We start from the raw sequence: 23,742 nt of genomic DNA, 5'->3' as shown, positions 1-23,742 counted from the left end.
TAGAAAAAAAATTATTCTTTTTTCTGTTCCCAGCACAAAAATTAAAGCGGTTCATCTCGGGAACAAAAAAATAAACTAATTTTACCAAACGAGTTTCCTATCCATTTTTGTTGGGAACAGAAATTTAAAAAGAACTTATTCGAGAAAGGTTGTCAAGCACACCCATAATATAATTTATAAATGTTGGTATACAAAAAAAATTATAAATATAAATTTATTATTATTATTATTAGAGGATTGTAATAAAGACATAACGTAACTACAACGGTATGCATTCAAGAGACAGCAACACTCAACAGTGTTTTCCCAAGTCCTCTCTCTCTCTATATCTCTCTCATTTCATTCACATTCACTCGCAATTTCAAATTGATGGCTTATTCCTATTCAACTCTTCACACCATCACATTCCCTTCTTCCCCTTTTCCCTTTCAACGCACACTCACACCATCTTCTCTCTTTCCAAAACCCGCAATCTCAATCATCAACCCTCGCCTTCTTCTTCGATCTGATCACCATAACAGGCTCCAGAACATGCAGGTTTCGCGTGTCACCAGCGTCCAAGATGCTGTTGGAGGAGCCATGGCTCTCTTCCAATCGTCTCCTGCCACGTGGCAATCATCTCTTCTAAGCAACCTCTTGATCTTCCTTCTGGGTTCTCCCATTCTCGTCACTGGCTTGTCCCTCTCCGGCATCGCTGCAGCTTTTCTGCTCGGAACACTTACTTGGCGTGCTTTTGGCCCTTCTGGGTTCCTCCTCGTTGCCACCTATTTTATCATTGTGAGCTCAAAATCCTTTCTTTGTTTCTTTCTGTTATAGTTAGCTACTTGGCTTTATTTTGAAAGTGATGTGTTTTTGAGGGAAAAATTAGTTTTTTCTTGGACTTCTGTGGAATTTGGGAAATGGGTGTTGAGATTTTAAGTGTTTTTGTTTCTGGGGTTCAGACTGTTTGTTGTTCTCTGAAAGTGATGAGTTTTGAAAACAAAATTTGTTATTGATGGAGTTCTGTGAAATTGTGAAAATGGTCATGGGGGATTTTCGTTTCTTTTTTGTTTCTGGGATTGAACCTTTGCGTTCTTTGAAAAGTTACAAATTTTACCTATTTCGTCAGTGTAAGCAGGATTTTTTTTTTTTTTTTTTTCTGTTTAGGTTATTTGGAAGTGATTAATTTTGAGAGCAAAATTGGTTTTTTCATGGAATTCTGTACAATTTTGGAAATGGGTGTGGAGATTTTTCTTGATATTGTTTTTGGGGTTGATAACTTGTGTTCTTTGCAAGTGATAAAATTTTGAGAGAACAAGTAGTTATTTAAGGAGTTCTATGCAGTTCTAAAAATGGGTGTGAGAATTTTCCTTGTTTTTGCTTCTGGGATTGGGGCATTGCGTTCTTTGGAGTTGATTTGTATGGGGTTTGTTAGGGTACGGCTGCAACGAAGGTCAAAATGGCACAGAAAGTGGCCCAGGGGGTTGCAGAGAAAAGAAGAGGAAGAAGGGGTCCTGGTAGTGTTATTGGATCCAGTGCTGCTGGTTGCGTTTGTGCTTTCCTCGCGATTTTTGGAGTTGGGGGAGAGGCATTTTCTCAGCTTTGGAGACTTGGGTTTGTTGCCAGTTTCTGTACCAAGTTGAGTGACACTGTCTCAAGTGAGATAGGGAAGGCATATGGAAAAACAACGTGAGTAGTGAACTATGGTGTGGACTTTGGTCCTTGGCTGTGTTCTGTTGTTATCAATATCTGTTTATGAATAATTTTCATCGTTTCTAACTTGTTAGCTTTTTGTGAGACCCCCTTTCCCCGTAATATAAGTTCTGTGCAATGAACTGATGTAAGCCCTTGAAGAAATCTTAATTCTGTACAGGTGCAGAAAATTTTTAGGCTGTTCTGTTATTCTTGTTAATAGAATTTCCATCTGGCGACTAATGGATTCCCCTCTATCTGTAGTAGTGCCTGAACTAAGTGAGCAATATGTGTTGGCTTGTTAATTCCTTGCATAACCTTGTGTAATATATTTGCTAGACCTACATTTTACATGATTGGCACTAATAATTTTGGTGTCAATTGATTCTAGTAGTTACTGATTAATTGTGAATTATGATATCCCTAGTGATTTAAGATTTATTTTCTTCCAAAAATAGAGAATGTTTCTTTTAGCTTATGTTTTCTTGCGACTTTCCAGTGCTAAAGTTCCTCGTGCACAATGTCCAGGTACCTAGTTACAACATTTAAGGTAGTTCCAAGAGGCACAGAAGGGGCAGTTAGTGTTGAAGGAACCTTGGCTGGAATTTTAGCATCCATAGTTCTTGCCTTTGTTGGATGTCTCATGGGTGAGGTACTTCACTAATTTCTGACTCTGCACATGTCTATGTGATAAGGATGTGTGGGAAGAAAAGGGGAGGGGGGAAAGAAGGTTGTGTGCCTTATCTTTTACTGCGAGAATTCATTGATGCTAGTGTTCCGCTACAATTCTACAATAAATTATTGGTATTGGGATCTAACAATGTGCTTCAAGGCTTGTAATTATAGTCATTCTATTTCAGTTTAGACATCATTGTCACCCGTTCCCCCAAACGGCGTTTAAAATAGGGATAAAACATTAAGTTCATCTCCAGAAATTTAATAGAGAAGTTGATTAAATGATCTGTGCTTGGTGATTCAAATGGCAAGAAAGTAGTTCGTTTGTGATCTAGATATGAGGTAGTTGTTTATTTCCTAGAAAGGCCGGAATGATTTTGAATTTTGATACTGAAATGAAAACTATGACATTGGAGATGGGGTTGGATTGGTTTCAGTCACAATTGCAGTGAGTAATGGCTGCACATTTTTGGCAAGTATGTTCCTTAGCTTTGCTATTATTTTCTATGTTGTGTTTCTGTTAAGAATGTCCAAGGAGAGTAATTGCTAGTGCTTCAAAATTTGAGTTGTTCTCTTATGATTTGCTTCAAGATAGACAGTGGACTTATTGTCTACTCCTCTCAAGGATCTTTGGCTGTTGTATCCACAATATAATTGTTATTGGTATTTGGGCAGCTGTGTTGGAGATCTCTAACCTGTTAGTAATTTGATTATGGAGAATACTCTTTAGGTATAAGATTAAGTGCTAACTTTTACTGGGCCACTTGTGACCGAGTAGGTTTTGGATAAGTTTAAGTGCAGACATTTTCCAGACCAGTTGCGGCAGAGTTAGGGTTTTGTGTGACATTAAGCGCTAACTTTTACTGGGCTAATAGTGGTGGAGTGAGGGTTTTTGGGGATGGTTGTGCATTTTTATGGGAGGGTGTTTGTGCTTGTACTGTGTTCACTCATTAGTTGAAAGGACATTTTGGAAATGTTGTATCCTTACTTCAGAATTAGTTTAGCATTTCACTAATAAGAGAAAAAGATAAGAGCCAGTTATGTGTGCAAATACATGATCTCTTTTGTTAAATACTTCACAATAGTATATGGAGTTTCCTAATTTTTCTATTTTAATTTATCCTTTAGTCATTCTTTTTACTTATATGTGCTCATAATAGGGAAGGAGCCTAGAGTGGTGGAAAAACTATTCTTTTGTGACTGAAAGGTCACGGGTTCAAATTCCAAAAACAGTCTTTTTGCAATTATGCAAGGGTAAGGCTGCGTGCAAAGGTTGCCCTCACCCCACCCTCACTAGTCGAAGTTTAATGAGTGATTTTTTTTTTATGTGCTTATAATAATCGTTTACATTCATGTTAAATTATTCTTTTATCAATTAGATTAAAATTTTATGTGTAATACTCTGAGTCGTGATCAAGATACTTTGATGAAACCTCAATTTGATTGATAATAAAACCATAAACAATTTACAGACAATGATAGTAAGGAAACAATTCCTATAACTAGCTAGAGACACTAAACAATGGCTAACATAAACTTGAAGGAAAATCAAAAGCTGAATGGAAAATAACTAAGGGACTCCACAGTACCCTTCCTCCCACAATTCACCACTGTATTGAATAATATTCTTCATTCCTATCGTCTCCTACCCATTACTTGGCTTATATTCCCCTTACGCAGTTGTACCTTCTATCTCCTCTAACAAACTCCTCGTTCTTACATCTCAATTTGTTATAACCAACGTTGCATTCTTCCTTGTATCTGCTATTTGATTCTCTACATTACTCATGGATTCGCCTGGACAGGCCCAATCCTTGCATCCTGCAACTTTGGACTAACTTGCTCAGACCCCACATTTGCAACTTGCATGTCCTTTGCTGGACTCTCTACATTAAGCCCAACGACCCTCTACATTAGGCCTAGTTTGCCCCATTTTTCCTCTCCTTCTACTATAGACCTTTTTCAGCCCCTCACCAATTCCTGCCTCCTTAACATTCACCTTGTTCTCAAGGTGAAAGTGAGGAAATTGTGCCTTGAATACAGTCTGGTAAACCAGCCCAATGAACCAATATCTCAACTTGTCCCCCCAATAATCTACGGCTGTCCACCACATCTGCAGGTTGGACCTGCAACTCTAAGGTGTCGGATAAGCACTGAGGGAGGTCCAGAATCTGAACAACAAGGTCCACGACACGTTTCAACTGGGATACATGAAAAACTAGATGAATTTTTGCGTACAAAGGCAATGATAATTCATAAGCAACTGCTCCTACTCTCTTAATAATCTCAAAAGGTCCTTAAAACCTTGGGCTAAGCTTTTGATTAAGACGCCTAGCCAGTGATTTAAGTTTGTAAGGATGAATCTTCAAATATACCTTGTCCCCCAGTGCGTATTCCACCTCTCTTCGTTTTTTATCCGCTGATAACTTCATCTGAGCTTGAGCCTGACAAAGATTGTGTTTCAACTCGTCTAGAACAGCATCTCTATTACTCAACAATTGATCTACAACTTCCAACTTTGTACTACCAGTGTCAAACTGAATCAAAACGGGGGGATCCCTACCATATAAGGCTTTGAATGGTGTCATTTGAGTAGAGCGATTGTAAGAAGTATTGAACCAAAACTCAGCCCATGAAATCCATTTTATCCAACACTTAGGATGATGCCCCGCAAAACAGTGAAGATAACTCTCAACTGTTCGATTCACTACCTCCGTTTGGCCATCGGTTTGAGGGTGATAGGCCGAACTAAACGTCAATTTAGTACCGGCAAGATGAAAAAGTTTCTCTCAGAAACTGCTAATAAATATCCTATCACGGTCTGATACGATGGAAATGGGAAAACCATGTAAACGTACCACTTCACGGATAAAGACAGCAGCTACTTGTTGAGCAGTGAGTGGATGTACTAACGAAATAAAATGGGCATACTTCGAAAGGCGATCTACCAACACGAAGATTGTATCCATATGGGATTTAGGTAATCCACCAATAAAGTCCATTGTAACCTCCTCCCACACCTTGTTTGGAATACCAAGTGGTTGAAGCAACTCTGCAAGAGAAAGTTGACAATACTTTTGTTGTTGACAGGTAGTGCAAGCTTGTACTAAAGATGCCACATCACGCCTCATGCCCTTCTTATAAAAAATAGACGAAATCCTCTTGAAGGTACGTAATTCACCGGAATGGCCACCCCACTGTGATGTGTGAAACTATTGAAGCAATAATTGGGTTCGTGGAGACTGATTAGGAATAACCAGTCGTCCTTTGAACCATAAACAACCTCTGTTGACTATATAATCCAGACGGGATTGGGCATCTTGTAACACTTCCATCATAACCTTTTGAATTTCTGCATCTTGATTGCTGTCATTAGTCAACGATAGTAAGTCTGGGCTGGACAATAATGTGACCCCTTTGAATTCCATCACACGTGATAAAGCGTTTGCTGCTCGATTCTCCACCCCTGGCCGATAATGTATTTCAAAATCAAAGCCAAGTAACTTGGTTGCCAACCTTTGTTGGCCTTCCGCCATCAGCCTTTGCTCCGTTAAAAATTCAAACTTTTCTGATCCACGCGAATGAGAAATTTATGGCCCATGAGATAACGGCGTCGTTTGTGCACTGCTAGGACAATTGCTTTGAGTTCCCTTTCATACACTGATAAGCTGCGTGCCTTGTCTGAAAAAGCTTGAGTTAAGAATGCAATGGGCAAGGAGTCTTGCATTAACACCGCACCCATTCCCAAACCAGAAGCATTCGTTTCAATGACAAATTGTTTCTCAAAATCTGGTAGAACCAACGTGGGCAGCTTCATCATAGCGTGCTTTAACTTCACAATAGCCTCCTCAGCCTGATCATCCCATTTAAAATTATCTTTCTTCAGCAGTTGAGTGAGAGGTCTGGCCATTATGCCATAATTGGCATGGGAAACTTATCTGTAATGGTGACCCGATTCAGTGCTCTATAATCCATACAGAACCTCCAGCTTCCATCTTTGTTTTTCACCATAATCAAGGGACTCGAAAATGGACTACTACTAGGTCGAATCATTCCAAACAGCAACATATCTCCGATAAATTTCTCAATCTCTGTCTTATGATAATGTGGATAACAATAGGGCCTGATATTGGGTATGTCGGCTCCCTCTTTCAACGGTATACGGTGATCACAATTTCTAGGAGGAGGAAGCTCAGTGGGTGTTTTAAATACATCCTCAAAGCTTCGAAGAATCTTTTCCACCTCTCCTGTAATAGACTCAGGTTTCCCTGCTTGTGTAGTTATCAACCCCAGTTCAATGAAGTACATTTCTGCCCCTTTGCGCCAAGTTTTTCCCATCTTCTTGTAGGACATCAGGCTCCGTGTCAGTTTAGGGTCTCCCTAAACTCCACCATTCCTTCTTCTGTGGGTACCTTAAGGCTCAGCTCACGGAAATCAGCCCTTATCTCTCCTAATCCCTCCAATCATTCAAACCCCAGAACAACATCCATTCCTGTCAGAGGAAATAAATAAAAGTCCTGCACAACTACCAAACCAGGAAAAGTAATTAAGAGTTGTCGACATACCCCAGCACTATGGACGCGATTTCCGTCCCCCACTTCGACTATGTGGCTCTGTTTGTTGTCGACAGAGAGTCTCAAGTCTTTAGCCACTTGATCATGCAGGAAATTGTGAGTAGCCCCGGTATCCACCAGCACCACAATTCGATGCCCTTGAATCTCGCCCCACACCTTGAAAGATCGATTTGAGGTCACTCCCACTATGCTGTGCACACTTAATTGCATGGGTTGTTCTTCTTCTTCTGTCACTGCGTTGCCTATTTCCTCCGCTACCATTTCTCCCTCGCCACTTACTCCTAATAGCATCTCGTTGAGTTGGGGATTACTGCAGACTTGATCCGCTGAAAAAGGAGCATCGTAATGGAAGCACAGGTTGCGTCGTCGACGGTCAGCCATTTCCTCCGTCGTCAATCGTCAGTAGTTCGCGCTCCGCCGGTCAGCAGCACTGTCGTTCGCCGCGACGGTCCCTGATGTGGATCCATGGCTCTCCCCATTTTCGAATGGGTGCCCTAAGTTGGCTGGACTTTCGTTAGTTCTCGTCTGCATCGTATTAGTTCTGTTAGGCTGATTAGAGGCCCTCTTGTGTTAGGCCCATTGCAAGATCCAGCTCCTCCCCTATGTGTTTCGCCATTCGAATTACTGGACCAAGTTGGCAGTGCAGCTCTTGAATGCTGACCCAAACCAGGCCCATTTCCAGTGAAGCTACTACGACCCCAACCCTTCATCTTCCTCCCAACGACCAGCTCCTTTTCTTCAATTCTCTGCGCTAGAGACATCATTTCCTCCATATTCTCTATGCGATGCAACCTGATTTCAGCTCGAATTTCTTCTCTCAACCCATTGAGAAATGCAGCCCTCGTTACTTCTTCATTAGCGTCCCTCAAGGGTACTGCTAACATCTCGAAGTTCTCACGATACTCTGCCACCGTTCCCACCTGTCGTAAACACATCAATGTTTCGAACGGATTCCCAGATGAGGATGTGTGAAACCTCTGGAGAATCGCTGTTCTGAGTTGTCCCCAATCAATAGCAGGATTTCGAGATTCCCGCCATTGGAACCAGTTCAACGCCTTGCCTTGCATGCAAATCGAAGCTGCCTTAATCTGTTCTTCCGGAACAATTTGATTAATCTGGAAATATCTCTCTGCACGATAGACCCAGCCATAAGTGTCTTCCCCTATAAAATAAGGAACCTCCAAACGTCTAAGACGATCTTCATCTCTCACGACTCCTCCATTATGTCCTCCTCTGTTTCGCTTTCGTCGCCACGGTTACGATTGTTGTTCCCTGAGTTGTTCTCGCGTTGGTCCACTCGATCTAAGTAGACTAACACAGTTTCCCTTAATTATCTCATGGATTCTGTCATCTCATCCATTCTTCCTTCCATATTTGTCGTTCTCTGTTCCAACGATTCAACTCTTCCTTCCATTCTCGTTAGGATTGACAGATGATCTCCAGGAAAGGGTGTTTTGAATCAATTCATGAACCATTCAATGCTCCAAGGATCTGAAGCTTTGATACCACACAATTCAGTGGTGAATTGAATAATATTCTTCATTCCTATCTTCTCCTACCCATTACTTGGCTTATATTTCCCTTACGCAGCTGTACCTTCTCTCTCCTCTAACAAACTCCTCGTGTCTACATCTCAATTCGTTATAACCAACGTTGCATTCTTCCTTGTATCCACTATTGGATTCTGATTAGTCATCCCTATGTTTCTCTTTGTATCAGCTATTTGATTCTCTACATTAACTCCTGGATTCACCTCGACAGGCCCAATCCTTGCAGCCTTCAACTTTGGACTAACTTACTCAGACCCCACATTTGCCTTCAACTTTGGACTAACTTACTCAGACCCCACATTTGCAGCTTGCATGTCCTTTGCTGGACTCTCTACATTAAGCCCAACTGGACTCTCTACATTAGGCCCAGCTTGCCCCATTTTTCCTCTCCTTCTACTATAGACCTTTTTCAGCCTCTCACCATACTTCAAGCATATCCATTGGCTGGACTTTTAGCCCAGATATATTACTAGTATATACTTCAACTCAAACTACTTGACTCAAGCTTTAACTTTATGTATTGAGAAGGTCTATAAATATTTTTTCTGGTTGAACCATATCTCAAGTTCACAACCCTGACTTAAATGATAGCAAAACATAATTGATTGGGAATCTTGTGTCAATGCTGTTTCTTTTATTTATTTGAAATGGGTGGTGGTGGTAGCATGTACAGATCTGTTTCCTGCACGCTGAATGCCAAAATTTTGTATGCAGACATTTTCAAATGACATGACTGGAATGTACAGTTTCTATAAGCATCTTATAATAAATGCAGGAATGACATGATATAGACACAAGAAAAAAAATTTGTGCCTTCAGCGATGTTCTATGAAACAATCATGTTTGTCAAACTCATAAGTCAACTCCTAGGATGTTCTATGAACAATCATGTTTGTCAAACTCATAAGTCAACTCATAGGCTCATACGAGTTTATGTTTCCAGGTTGGGAAATCAAGTTGAATTACATTCAAACTCGTGTCTAAGTAGAATTGGGTAAACTTGCATACACTCATAAGTCCCATGAGCGAGTTTGAGAATGTGCTAGTTTGCATGATTTTTGGCCAAAAACAGAGTGGCTTGTGCCTTAAATGCTAGGGAAAATTTCATAAAAACATAAAATGTTCGTTTTATGAAGCAATTTTTACCTGTACTTTCATACTTTGTTATTGTGGTTTGCTTTATTATGAAGTTGGAATGTTGAATATTTATTATGCATATGGTACTGAATTCTATTTGGATACACTGAGAGTTTTTTGAAATATTATTTGTCTTGGGTAAACTCTTCAGAGTATTTATCAGTTGAGTCATGCTCCACGATTTTATGTAGACAACAATAGAAACAATATATCTTGCAACCAAGCAGAAGAGCTGAGGTGCCCCTTTTCTAGAAATTTAGCTTTACATTGCCAATCTACGTTCTTGGAATATTTTACACATTACATGTTTCAGTTCTTTGAACTCATGAGTAGGGGTTTATTGACTAACATAGCATACAGCATAGTCAAGCTGATTCTTCAGCAACAATTGACTATTGACTATTGTATATATGCCTATGAAATTGGAAAATATTAGTGGGTTTTGTATACAATAATGCTATGTTTGGTTTCCTAGAGAAGAGAATCAAAGGGGTTTGATATTATGTAAAGTGATGGAAAGAAAACAAATGAGGCCAATGATACTATATTTCCATGTTTTGGTTTTGTGAAGGATAGAATATAATTTTTTTTTTGGAAAAGAGATAGAATATAATTTGTTTCAAACGTCATAGAACAATGTGAATGTCTTACTGTGTTGTGGAGTCAGAACTGTAACTTTGAGGTGAAAAGTGAAATTTAATGCAAGTTATTCAACTAAACATCATGGTGCATGGGTCCTACAAGTTAGGGAACACAGCTTGACTTCTATTTTTCCAATCCATGTGAAGATTAAGAATGGTCGATCCCATAAATGCTGAAAAGTCAATGAAGTATCCCTATACATTTAGTTATTTTTGGATAATAAAACCAATCAAAGGATGGCACCCTTCCAGAACTTCTTTTCCTTCCTCTTCAACTTAAATGCCTTCAACTCTGAAGTCAGTGAAGAAGTATCCCTACACTTATACTTACTGCTTTATGGTCAGTTGCTTAAGAGTTCAAGAACTTAAGATATATTAGTGATTTATTTCTTCATTTTTATTGTTAAACAGGTTAGTTCACATGAAGTGATTATATGTGTACTAGCTTCCCAGTTTGCTAATCTTGGTGAGAGCATAATTCAAGATAAAATGGAGGAAAGAAACACCAAAAGACCTCACTCACTCTCAAGCCAATATATCTAGGCCAAAGAGATCCCAAGAGATCCTTTCCCAAAACCCCACTCCAAATATTCTGAATACATGCATACCCACACTACCATACTACCTACCTTTTATCCTATACTTTAGGAATATTCTAGAATAATGTCCATAACAAACTAACTAATTCCCTACTTTTAGGCCCATGGCCCATCAATACTCCCCCTTTAAAATTCACCTTGTCCTCAAGGTGAAGAGAGGAAATAGGTGATGTGAACAAACTTCCACCCGGATCCCATTGTTTGAAGTTTTTTGACCCCATGGTCAATTTCAGCACTTTTGCAACATATACTGCCAATGAATGATGCCAAATTTCTAATTTCAGGATTCCCAAATTGGACCTGCCAATGAAATTCCAGTTCTGCGCTCCTGTCACATTAATACTTCTTGGACCATTTTTGTTAACTCCATATTGCCCAGCACTTCCTAACCAGCCCAGCCCAATTATTCCCCATCTATTGGCTTGCATTTTAAAACTATTTGGGGCCTTGCTGTAAAAATTGGTTGCACGTGCGTGATGACTCTCCTCCACCAAAAATCTACCCAAACCCTCGTTTTGCTTTGCTGCCTTCTCCTCCAGTGCAAGTCGCCGGAACCCTGGTCCCTGCCACTCGTCGCCGTCCATCACTTTTACAGCACCTCCGCGTGAAGGCTGGGTTACAGCCCCACGATCTATGGTTTTTTGTATGTTGTTGCCCTTCGTTTTGGCAAATGGGTTGCACCACCGTCGATCCGCCATTTCTGCCTCCGTCCACCGTCTGAACCTCGCATGCCTATCAATGCTTTTGTCGTTCTCCACTAACCCTCTTTGCATAGCTCCTCCCTCTTCATTTCTTTCTTCCTCTTCAGCGTCTTTTCTGTTTTTTTCTTCCTCATCTTCTCTTTCTTCCTTTTCTGCAACTGCTTCTTCTTTTGCTTCTTTCTGTGATCCTTCTTTTTTTTTTGTTCTCTGCTTCTTCACTATTGTTTCCTTTGCCTGCTTCTTCTTGGTTTCCTTTTTCTTCTTCATTTTCGTCTTCTTTCACTTCTTCGATTTCAACGATTTGGTTTTCAACCTCTGTTCTTCCTTTTTCATCTCTGTCTATTTCTTCTTCTGTAACTGCTGCATTTTTTTTTTCATTTTCTTTTTCTATTTCTTCTTTGTTGGCTGATGCTGTTGTGTCTTCATTTGCTTCTTCTGGTCTCTACTTCGATCTCTCTTTTTTTAGCAACAACCGTTACTGCTTCTTTGTCTTTCCCTTCTTTGATTTGTTCTTTTGCTACTTTATCACCATCAATTGCTCGATCATCTACCAATAAAATTTCAGGTAAATATTTCTCTACGAACGCCTTCTCAAATTTCCTCCAGCTTGCGGTAAGATTGAACCATTTCCAACCTTGATACCAGTTGAGCGCACTCCCTCTGAGCCCTCTCACAGCTTCCCTGTATTTTTTATCTTCATTGATTCCTTCAATCTGGAAATATTTTTCCAAATCAATCAGCCATCCCCAAGCTTCGTGATCTCCTCCTTCTCCAAAGAATTTTGGAACAATTGTGAATCTGTATTTCATCATTTTTTTTTCCCAGATCTGTGGATCAAAGAGCACTCCCAGGATTGTAGTGCTCTAATACCAAATTGATGAAACCCAGAAAATTATAACTAAGTATTTACTAAATCAAGAGATTACAAACTCTAATTCAAGATAAAATGCAGAAAAGAAACACCAAAAGACTTCACTCACTCTCAAGCCAATATACTAGGCCAAAGAGATCCCAAGAGATCCTTTCTCAAAACCCCACTCCAAATATTCTGAATACATGCATACCCACACTACCATACTACCTACCTTTTATCCTATGCTTTAGGAATATTCTAGAATAATTTCCATAACAAACTAACTAATTCCCTACTTTTAGGCCCATGGCCCATCAGCCCTCAACTCTGAAGTCAGTGAAGAAGTATCCCTACACTTATACTTACTGCTTTATGGTCAGGTGCTTAAGAGTTCAAGAACTTAAGATATATTAGTGATTTATTTCTTCATTTTTATGTTAAACAGGTTAGTTCACATGAAGCGATTATATGTGTACTAGCTTCCCAGTTTGCTAATCTTGGTGAGAGCATAATTGGTGCTGCACTTCAAGAGAAGGAAGGATTTAAATGGGTAGGTTCACGAAAGCAGTTATATTTTGTAATCCAAAATATGTCATAAATTTGTCTGATCTTGCCTATTAAAGTTGTGTACTTGTGCTTAATGTATTCAAGTTTTATCTAAGACAGGATTCAAGGATCAAGTACTAAAATGCCAATTTGCTTATAAAATCAAATGTCAGTCCAATTTCTATATAATTTGTGATATGTGGCAAATTCAAAAGATTTATAATATGCGAACCATACTTTTGGATGGATCTTTTCCTTTCTGCTACATGCTGAAAATGAAAAATTAGCTGGATTACATTTTTGTCAAGGACATCAAGTATGTACTTTTCAGCTGGTTATGTATGATTACTTTATCCTTTTCTGCAGCTTAATAATGATGCAGTCAATATCATCAACATATCATTGGGAAGTATCATAGCAGTCTTAATGCAACAAGCACTCCAGAGCTGGCATCTCTAAATTTGCTGCAAGATTTTCTAGGAGTTCAATCATCACAATGCTGTGGGCCATCTTGCTAAAGTGCTCATCTAAAACACCGGCATTGAGCATTGGAGGAGTGTTCATAAAATTATTCATTTATTTGCCATTGAAAACTGACTTTCAGATATTTATACTCCTGGATGAAGCAGTCTTTCCTAACATGAGATTGGTCTGAAAGTTTATTGTGGATAGAAGCCCTTCTCTTTCTGGTCATAATCAAGCATGTCGGTTGTTAGAAAGATTAATATCAGTGGCAATCGAAGTAACAGAACTCAATAGCCTGTAACCATGATTTGAGTCTCTTGTAGATGTAAATTTCCTTTTCTTGATCCAGCTTATTGTCAAGAAATAGAACAGTTTCTCCTGAGTATCTGTGTCATTCTGTTTTTATTTCTCTTGTATTTCTAGCAGTTGGGAGGGTGAGATGGTTGGTTTGTTTTTGTTCTATGCCTTGATACATATATTTCTTTTAAATGTATGCACTCACTGAAGAGCATCTAAAATGTTAGACCTTTAAGAGAATAGTTGAAGAATTGCTTCTAGTATACTTGCATCAAATTGCATTCTTCTGTGTAAGAAAGACTATTGCAATGCTGAGTTACCAACTTCACCTCATTTAGATCTCCGCTACAAACACTGGCGATTTAAGATATGGATTATATATTCTTGATATATTGAATATGCATGTTGGGGGAAAAATAAATATTGAAATCATTTGCTATCAATAGCAATTTGATAGTCATTGTGTTTTTTAAGCATGCATGGGATTCAAATTAAATTAGGAGAAGAGAAACATTCACTTTTTAGTTATTATCAAGCACTAAGGCTAAGGCCTAATGGCTGATATTAGATAGCATCATCCTGGCTTCATAAATTAATTCAATTCAATAAAAATTAAAAAAATTAAAATTGAATATATATTGAAAAAAAATTGCTTTTGCTATAGAGATATTTTTTCTGTTACACTCATGTAAAAGTAAGTAGATTCTATTGTAAAAAAAAAAAAAAGACAAAAATATTAGGCAGCATTAAGTAAAAATATTAAATTCTATAACAAGTCTTATATCCAATCTAAATATTTGATTTATATGCAGCTAACAATTGTAATTTATTTAGTTAAATTAATTAATTAATTATTAATCTTTAAAAATTACCGCCGTTAAATACAAGTAGTTTATTTACTAAGATAAAGTGAAAAACTTTTTATTTTGGTGTAAATTGATCCACACCATTTAGATAAGAAAATAAGAAAACTGATCATATTTGATTGGATGACTTTTGGCATAAATAATTATCCAATTTAATCTGTAAACACACCTAATGAAGACATTTCCATTTTCTTTAGCAACAAAGAAATATCCTAGATACTGGAGTAATTTTCATCTAATCAACAATGAACTAATTTATTGTTATTTCTACGTCACTTTATATTACCCTCTACAGTTTTTTTAAAAGAAATAAAAACTTGTGTTAATTTCATTATTTTTTAGAACAATTTTGCATTAATTTATTATTTCATAGTAGATATATTCTTCTATAATGATAATCATTTATATAGTAGATATATTCCTTCCCCAGCAATCATAAAAAGTCGTACACTTGTACTCACCGCAAAACAAAACAAAACAAAAAATCATAAAAGTTGTATCGGTGCATAAATTAACCGTTCTTAAGCAAAGATCTTTTGAATAAAATTTGGCGATGGATTTCTAAGCTCTATTTTGTGAAGGAAATTACAATTTTCACACAATGGATTATAGATACTTTGGTCGCATTAAGTTAAGGTCCGTCATCATTGGCTCTGTCTTTGGTGAAGAATCTTATATATTGAATTTGGATATGAATCCTTGCCTAGTCAGCCATATCTAGAATCCTGGTCCATTTGTTGAAAAATCATATCAATAAGATTTGTCATGCATGACAGCTTCAATCAATTTTTAGCCCCACACATGCATGGAGTAACGCAGAATCTGACTACAGCTGCCTAGCACAGTGTCGGTCTTGGTGTTCCATTCTCATTCACTTAATATATACACAAGAAAATATTTGGGGAAAAAAAAGTTTATTATATAAGATTTCAGATGACTCATACTGTTGAGGATTTTTTTTGTTCAATGAAATTAAATTATTAATGAAAGGTTTAATTTCTCGCATGTCATAGGATATAAAATTAGGAGAATGATTACTATCAAGTCACTACCAATCAATCTTATCGATAGATCGATTATATTGATCCAACGGTTATATTTATTTCCATCTTTGTATGGTCATGATTCCCCAAATTTAATACTTTATATTTATTTTCACTTTTGTATGGTTATGATTTCCGATATTTAATGCTTTCACTTTAAATATGGAGAATCATGACCATACAAAGATGAAAATAAATATAACCGTTGAATCAACATAATCGATCTAACGGTGAGATTGATTGGTAGTCACTTAGTAGTAACACAACTTGGTTGTCACAATATCCTTCCCTATAAAATTATCTTATATATATATATATATATATATATATAGTTTAGTGTTTGTCATTTTAAAATAATTTATGTCATTTTAGGAGAGAGATAGGCAAAAAAATAAAAATCATAGGAGAGAGAAAGTGAGTGTTTTTTTTTTAATTTAAATTTTAAATAAATTTTTTTTTTTATATCTATCTCTCTTAAAATGACAAACATTTTTTTCATATGGGAAAAGTGTTTGTCATTTTAAATGACAGAAAGTTATGTCATTTTAAGAGAGATACAGACACAGAAAATTTGAATTTTAAATTAAAAAAAACCACTCACTTTCTCTCTCTCATGATTTTCGTTTTTCTCTGTCTATCTCTCTCTTAAAATGACATAACTTATGTCATTTAAATTGACAAACACCAAATCCATATATATAAAATATGTGAAATTTATATTTATTTTCTCTCTTCTCTTCTTTTTATATTATCCCACATGGACTCCACATATTTTTATACGTACGTAGGAAATAATTTTATTTCCTATAAAATGATAAATATTATTGAAATATCAAACCCTTTTATGAAATACAAATACTTTGGACATGTAGGGTATCCGGGATCAACAACTAGGTCAGATATACCAATCTTGAAGGAGATTTTTTAGGTGAAGTAACAATATCTTATTAATGGCTGCTGAAACTTTTATCGTAAGGAATATCCTTCTTGTAGGTCCTGTAGACTGAGATTCATTATTTCTTGGACTGATGTAGATTTTATTTTTTTTTCCAAACCTTTAAAAGGAACATACCAAATAGAAGTAAAAATAAAATAGTAGAATATTGAAAAAAAGGAGAGATATCATTCCACTTGGTCATGGTTATCAAGTATGTCCATCGTAACATAGTTCAATGTAGTTTCACTTTTATTTTTCTTTTTTTTCTTTTTTTTTTCCATGCACTAGCAAGGTGTAATCAGCAATCAAAAGAAAGAGAAAGATGATAGTTAGCGTTATCATTCATGTTTGCAATCATTTGCGTAACACTTTCCACAAATGATGGGTCCTAACATCTAGCCTAACCAGAAGTATTTGTGAAACCAAACCAATGATAAAGACAAAATACTTTATAGTTAGCGTTGGAAGGTCACTTCATGTACCCAAGATATTGTTAGTATTACCCTTTAACTTTTTCGCTTACTTGCACATTATTATCATAGTAAACTCCAGATTTATAAATATTAACTTTTAAGAACAGATCTTTGGGAATCAACTTTCATACTCCCTTTTTAAAAGATAATATAATATTACTTTTTTTTAATAACTTTATTAAAAAAATTCCCTTTTAAAAACACAATATTATATTGATTTCGTTTTTTTAAAGATTTTGTAACTTTCTATAAAAAAAACTTGTAACTTGTTTCTATGATTTATTAATAGAAAATCATTCTCTCATTTTATATAATAACTATTTTGTGTTCTTCTCACATAAAAAATTATACCACCACTTTTTTTTTTTAATGGGTGATGAATCTTACCACATTATGTATCTATGATAAGAGATACTTATCTCCAAGTAAATCAGAAAATAAAACTCTTTTATGAATTATGACAAACAATATGATGCCATAAGTTTTTTCATGATCCAGTTATATTATCATTCTTGAATCTTGACTTTTACTCAATAATACCATTCAAAGGAAACTCCATCCTTTCTAACATACCCCTCTCATAGGTGAGAATCACATTTCTAAGAAACAAATTATCATAGAATTCAAAATGACATGCATTGTGAAGGAGCAAAACCAATCCAATATTGAACAAGATCTCTATGATAACCAAATAGATGCATCTACATTGAATTCTAGAACGGTAAGTGAGAATGCTACAAGACCAAACTTAACTGAAAAGCCTTTTAAACTTCTCTGTAAGAGGGGAGCACTTAGCATCATTACCAGATAACAAATAAAAAAGTATTATCTCCAAGTTATAAATCAGAGGAAACAAATCAAAAATGCCTCCTCCGTCTTGAAAACACACTACTATTCTGAGATTGTTGCATGCTAGAAAAGTGTATGTCAGGAACAAAGAGAGCACTATCAGGTAAATGTTGAGGGTCTTTGGGCCAGTATAACCCTGAAGCTGTAGGAGGGGAAGGAATCTGAGGAACTGTCCAGGATGAATCCGGAACACGTCCCAAGTAGCCATCATCATCCATTTCCTCTTCACTGGATCTTAAAACAGGAGAATCAGAATCCCCAAGCTTATCACTGTCAGCCTGCACAAACTCATCAGGAAAAGAAGGGGTGAAAAAGAAGATCACAGAATCACACAACCATAGATAATTGATGAACATTTGTTTTACAATGTCAAAACTTACTTGAATAAATAAGCATGGATAGGCAAAAATATAGATGCAGATAAAATGTATACCTAGTGTAATCTGCCTAAGAATACTCAAAAAAATTTGAGAATAATCAATTGAATAAGATTATAGTCACAAGGAAAAAAGTCATAGTAAATTGAATGTTGAAAAACATCTGCCCTTCATATATGTCTATTGGTAAATTATTAGGGCAATACCTTCCCATATCATCATCCAAATAATATCATGTTTTTAAGCACTCAAATACAATAGGACTACTGTTTCTTGATCATGGATCACCATTGAAGAGAGCCATTCCACAGTGGTGCAGCAATAGCTCATCATCACCTTAAAGATGTTGATTTATTAATTTTTACAGCATGCAATATTCAGTTCAGAAAAGAAAGTTTATGTTTTAAGTGATAACCAACTGAATATTGCACTTCTCAAAAGGGCATGCTTTCCACTGTTAAAATGGGTTTACAAATAAGGGAAAGAAAGAAACAAAAACACAAGCACTTGAATCAACCAATCACAAAACCCCTGCTCATCACAAACTGTCAAATTCCACTACTCAAGATGCACCCAATAAAACACCTCTTCTGACCACAAATTTGCAACATAATTACTGAAACCTGTATTAGCCAGTTGTTTAGCTACGTGAGCAACATGTTAACAGAGCATTCACCCTCAGAAGACATGATCATCCCTGTCACAGTCCCTTCACCTTCCTAACTTATGCTGCTCTTGTCATACTATCATTCAATTATAATAGGTGATGGGTTAAGCCCTTCAGCAGCAATGAACATAGGCACCTTCTGCAGATCCATGTACCTGAGCCATGTACACTGTTGTGCCAGTGTGTATGCATATGCACATGCCAAAGTGTGTGTTTGTACATGCACTTTTTGTGTGTGTGTGTGAGAGAGAGAGAGAGAAAGAGAGAGAATGCAGATGTACTATAATAAGGATATTAATCCATGACAAAAGATGAATCTGAATTCTGGATCTGAATACTAACCTCAATCATAAAATAAAGCATTAAAAGTTAGAAACTCTACAAAATACAAGGCTACATTGCAACCGCGATCTGGATGGGAAAATATTATGAGGGTATATTGCAACAACTATGAACATACCCTTGATGATCCTTCCATGTAATTATAATCCTGACTGAAATCATTTAGGCCAAGAAATTCATCAATCTGCCACTGTGAGATGTTTCCAGCTGTAGAACCACCACCATAAGATACCTTAGCTGGAGGAAACTCGCCAGCTCCTCCAATGGGTAACACTTCATTGTAATCTGATGACTGGGGCATTGTAGAAACCTTTCTAGAGACAGAAGACGACTTTGTATCCGAAATTTTCTCCCCAGAATCTGACTTCAGAGAAGTTGAAGAAGCACCAGGCTCAGTGGCTTCAAGACCTACTCTTACACCAGTGAGAAGAAACCTTTGATGACCAGAGACATAAGCATTTGCAGTGTGTATTGCCAAATCACATTTTCTGCAGAGCAAAGCCCGATCCTCCAGACAGAAGAAATAGCCAAATGCTTCCTGTAAGGAGTAGCAGACTCTACCATCATCACAAGCTGATCCAAAAGGCAAACAAACGCTTCTAACTCATTTGAACTGAGCCAGCACAAATGACAAATTAAGAACGTGCTGACTCAACAAAAAAGTCGAAAATGGTTTCAGTAACATAAAGATAACCCAGACCTCATGAAAAAGCTAAAGCTTTCTTACTTCCTGTGAGGAGAAGCAACAGGTTTTCTTGACTAATATAACTACGCATGGCCACCATATCCAAGGGAAATAATTCGCTTTAGAATTTAGGGGAACCAAAAAAGTAATTAATGAATATCTCATGCACTTTCCACTTGCTAACTTGACACAAGGCTAATTAGTAACAATAGGAGACTTTGTTTTGTCCTCCTTTCAATAATCATTCATTTGGGAATTCTCTCCCAGAAATTAATCCTTGAGATTTATCAAATTTGTTAAGACCAAATTTGGTCCGACAAAATTCTCCCAATAAAATAACACGGGAAGTTACAAGATGAAGATGATCTTATTATTGAAATCCAAAAATGTAAATAAACAAATAAAACGAATACTCTTTCTATAACAATAAAGACAGAATTTATAGTAAATCTTCAAAATTTAAACTATCAATTGAAAAGGAAACTCATTTTTGAGATTACATCTTTCACTAAGACTAAAGTTATATCCGTTATGAATGTTTTCCAACGAATATAATGGGATACCATTTGTAATCAAAAGTTTCCTACCACAGACACAGAATGCAAAATCAGCAACAAAACTTGTTACAATCCAAAACAAGAACGTTGATAAAAATATTTCAATGTCTAATACTGTCATTTGATCACACCCAATGTTCTCTTTTCCATGGATTTAGCAGAGCTAATTGATTCCAAACAATAGCAGTCAAATATCAACAGAAAATCTCTCTTCTGCACTACCCCACCAAACCAAAACATTAAAAATCACAAAAGAAACATACAAAATACCTGACAAATATCACATTTGGGCATATGAGAGGAAGAGATAGAAAGAGGAACTCTCTGGTGCTTGCTGGCGAGCTTGTTCGCTGCATGAACCTTCTCATCACATTCCCAACACAGCGCCGCCTCATCAGCACAGCATAGAACCTTGGCCTCTGCAGCTTCACACACGTTGCACTGAATCTTCATCCTTATTATCTCAAACCCAATTCTAATTTCCCTTCTCCCACACCAAAGTTCCTTCCTTTCTCTCAATAAATATCTCTAACCCCCACGAAGTCTCAACCTTTATCCTCTAATATACAGAAAATAATCAAATTCAGAGAGATTCAGATAACCCCACATGAAATTGAGAGAGAAAATGATCAAAATATGAAGGGTTTTGAGGCCAACTAGCAGAGGAACAGGGTTTAAGAAGTGTGGGGTGGAAGAGAGGAAGAAAATAGAGGATATTTTTTAAGCCACGAAGCTACATGTACACGTGGCAGCAAATGCGTAGTGTCGTGGCAGAGGAGACCACCTTTGCTGTCTTCGGTCCTGTAAGAAATCAAAATCTTATAAAGAACAAAAATCTAGGATTTTATTTATTTATTTATTTTTATTATTTTTTGTGTTTTAAGTTGCACGCTTTGCTTTGCAGCACAGCACTATTGTGAAGTTCCTGTTGTTTTGATATTTTTGGCTGAGAAGATTTGGATAATAAACCTTAGTTTTTGATTTTTCTCTTTTTTTGCTTAGAACTTTTTATCTACGAAGCACCGACACTTCAAAAATTCTTACATGTCGTGTTCGACACTTCCCGACACTCTCAGACACTCCGACACCCCCCGACACTCCAACAGGCGTTATAGAAATTCAAAAAAAAGTTCAAAGGTTAAGTTGCGTTGAGTTTTTAGTTCTAACTATTAAATTCGTTGGATTACGATTACTATTTTATTGAGTTTAATATAAATATTTGGGATATCTTATGTTTCTTTGCAAAATTTATGAATATTATAAGGTTAGATACAATTTTTTGTTAAATTATTGATTATTAAATATAATATATACTATTATTTAATATCAAAACGTGTCGTAACGTGTCGAAATCTAACATTTTTTAGAATTAACGTGTCGGAATGTCGTGTCGTATCGTGTCACGTGTCCCGTGTCAGTATCTATATAGCTTTTTATCTTTATTTTTTTTGCTGACTGACTGAGAATACGTATCCGCTTATTTTGGGAAATGTTTTCATTCATGTAGGCAAAATGAGAAGGCAGAGTGTTAAGGTCATGTCCTATTGTCCCATGGAATGTAGTTTTGGAGAATTTCCAAGCGTGAACTGAAGCCCCATGGTTTAGGCAAAAAGGTGGGAAACGAAATTGAGTTCTGGCATGACTGGGATATTTTGTAGCATGACATGAGATACACCATAAGGTTTTAGGCAAAAGGATGGGGGGAAATTGTTCAAAACTTGGATCTTGGGTTAAGTGAATTGGAGCAAGAGTGGGATATTTTCTTCCATTGATAGTGAATATTCAATGTCTAGAGAATTAAATCGATCTAAACTCATTTTGCACCACACACACACAAAAAAAAAAAAAAAAAGTTAAATAAATTGTTTCTTTAAAAATTTGAGTGTTATTAACATTTATTTTTATCATATTTTATTTTATTATAAATCATTTGCATAGATAAATTTGAAAAGAAAGAAGAAGGAAAAGACAAAAAGGAAAAATAACAAACAAAAAAAATGCTTTTGGACCTGGTTTAGATCAAGTTTAAACTAGAGCTTAAAATTGCTTTAACCCCAGGCCTATGTTAGACTGAAGCATTGGCCCATTTATTTGGGCCAAATAATCTCATTACACAGTCACAGAGCACGGTGTCTCGGTTTTGTTTTCTCTGTTTCATTTAAACTTTCATTTGAAGCATTTGAATGATGCCAATCAATGTAAGAGTATGCCAACAATTAAATCAGAAAAAATAAAAATAAAAATCAGAAAAAGTATCATAATTAAAAACTGTTGGCAACTTAATAAGGCTTAATAGATTGTTTTACCACAATTGTGATGTGTTTATAATATGAATGAATAAATGAATAGTATTATCTTAACAATCGTTTCATCAATGAGGTATAAAATGTAAAACTTCAAAGAAACACGATGATCAGTCTTATTGTTAACTGTATTATCAAACAAGGTCCAAATAAGACAAGTTCTGGACCAATCTCGCAGCCCAAGATTATGGGCTGCTCCATAGAGGTACGATCAATGACTCAAGGGGTCATTCTCATGCATCCCTATAATGAGAATCATGGATCTTATTGTAGAGAATCTCTCACTTTCCAATATAGTTCACCATTGTACATATAACAATGAGGAATTGGGCAATTGGTTATAGCTCAAATGTATCATTGTTAAGGAATATTTCCCACCTGTATAAATATCTTATATTTATCATTTTTATAAGTTGTTACTCAACTAAAATACTGAGTTGTCATGCCCGTACTTTCGGCCTTCTCTAAGACATACACACGATGACTCCTCCAAAAACTTTGGTCCATAACACTTTCTCTAAGAACACTTCCATATCAATATACTTCAACCTTCAAGGAATACAAACCTAGCACTCCCATACAAACAACTCAACACATCAAAAAAGCTCCAAGGCTGTAATATCTGAAAAGGTTTGCATCTATTTCTGTTTGTATTTTTATAGGAAATGGAGAAGAGATTGCAGTAATGCCTCCCAAGGGGTATTGATGAATTATGACGTATCCCTATATCAGTCTTCTAAAGGCACAAAAAACGGTAATTTGTGTTTAAGATCACCTAATTACTAAAATAAAATAAAAATTACAGAGAGGTTAGCTTATGTAGCACATAATCTGACAGGCAAGGGACTGGCATATTTTGTCGTGTAAATGGATTGCAAGTGCACTTTTTACACTAATAGCACCAAAATACAATAAACATGTTCAAGATGGCTTT

The 23,742-nt window shown here is 36.5% G+C and overlaps 2 protein-coding genes across 3 annotated transcripts; one reads left to right on the top strand and one right to left on the bottom strand.

Moving 5' to 3' along the window:
• Nucleotides 1–327: 327 nt before the first annotated feature.
• On the top strand, nucleotides 328–13,970 carry LOC133315343 (protein VTE6, chloroplastic). Of its 2 annotated transcripts, XM_061516951.1 has the most exons (5): nucleotides 328–777; nucleotides 1,415–1,668; nucleotides 2,200–2,323; nucleotides 12,847–12,951; nucleotides 13,314–13,970. In XM_061516951.1, the coding sequence occupies exons 1-5, from the start codon at nucleotides 370–372 to the stop codon at nucleotides 13,404–13,406; spliced, it is 984 nt and encodes a 327-aa protein (XP_061372935.1). In that variant the 5' UTR covers nucleotides 328–369; the 3' UTR covers nucleotides 13,407–13,970. The 2 variants fall into 2 exon arrangements, with proteins under 2 accessions (XP_061372935.1, XP_061372936.1); XM_061516952.1 differs by lacking the exon at nucleotides 12,847–12,951.
• Nucleotides 13,971–17,669: 3,699 nt separating this feature from the next.
• LOC133315338 (B-box zinc finger protein 22) lies at nucleotides 17,670–21,172 on the bottom strand. Its single transcript, XM_061516942.1, has 3 exons — nucleotides 20,776–21,172; nucleotides 19,382–19,801; nucleotides 17,670–18,155 (listed from the first exon to the last, which is right to left on the bottom strand). Exons 1-3 carry the CDS (start codon nucleotides 20,956–20,958, stop codon nucleotides 17,886–17,888), a joined length of 873 nt encoding a protein of 290 aa, XP_061372926.1. The 5' UTR covers nucleotides 20,959–21,172; the 3' UTR covers nucleotides 17,670–17,885.
• Nucleotides 21,173–23,742: the final 2,570 nt, after the last annotated feature.

This window comes from Gastrolobium bilobum, unplaced genomic scaffold, assembly GCF_033153095.1.
Source record: "Gastrolobium bilobum isolate Gb01-03AN ecotype WA unplaced genomic scaffold, APGP_CSIRO_Gbil_v1 utg36545, whole genome shotgun sequence".
Classification (NCBI taxonomy): domain Eukaryota; kingdom Viridiplantae; phylum Streptophyta; class Magnoliopsida; order Fabales; family Fabaceae; genus Gastrolobium; species Gastrolobium bilobum.
Note: the sequence above shows the minus strand (reverse complement) of the source record. Positions and strands in the feature narration are given on the sequence as shown.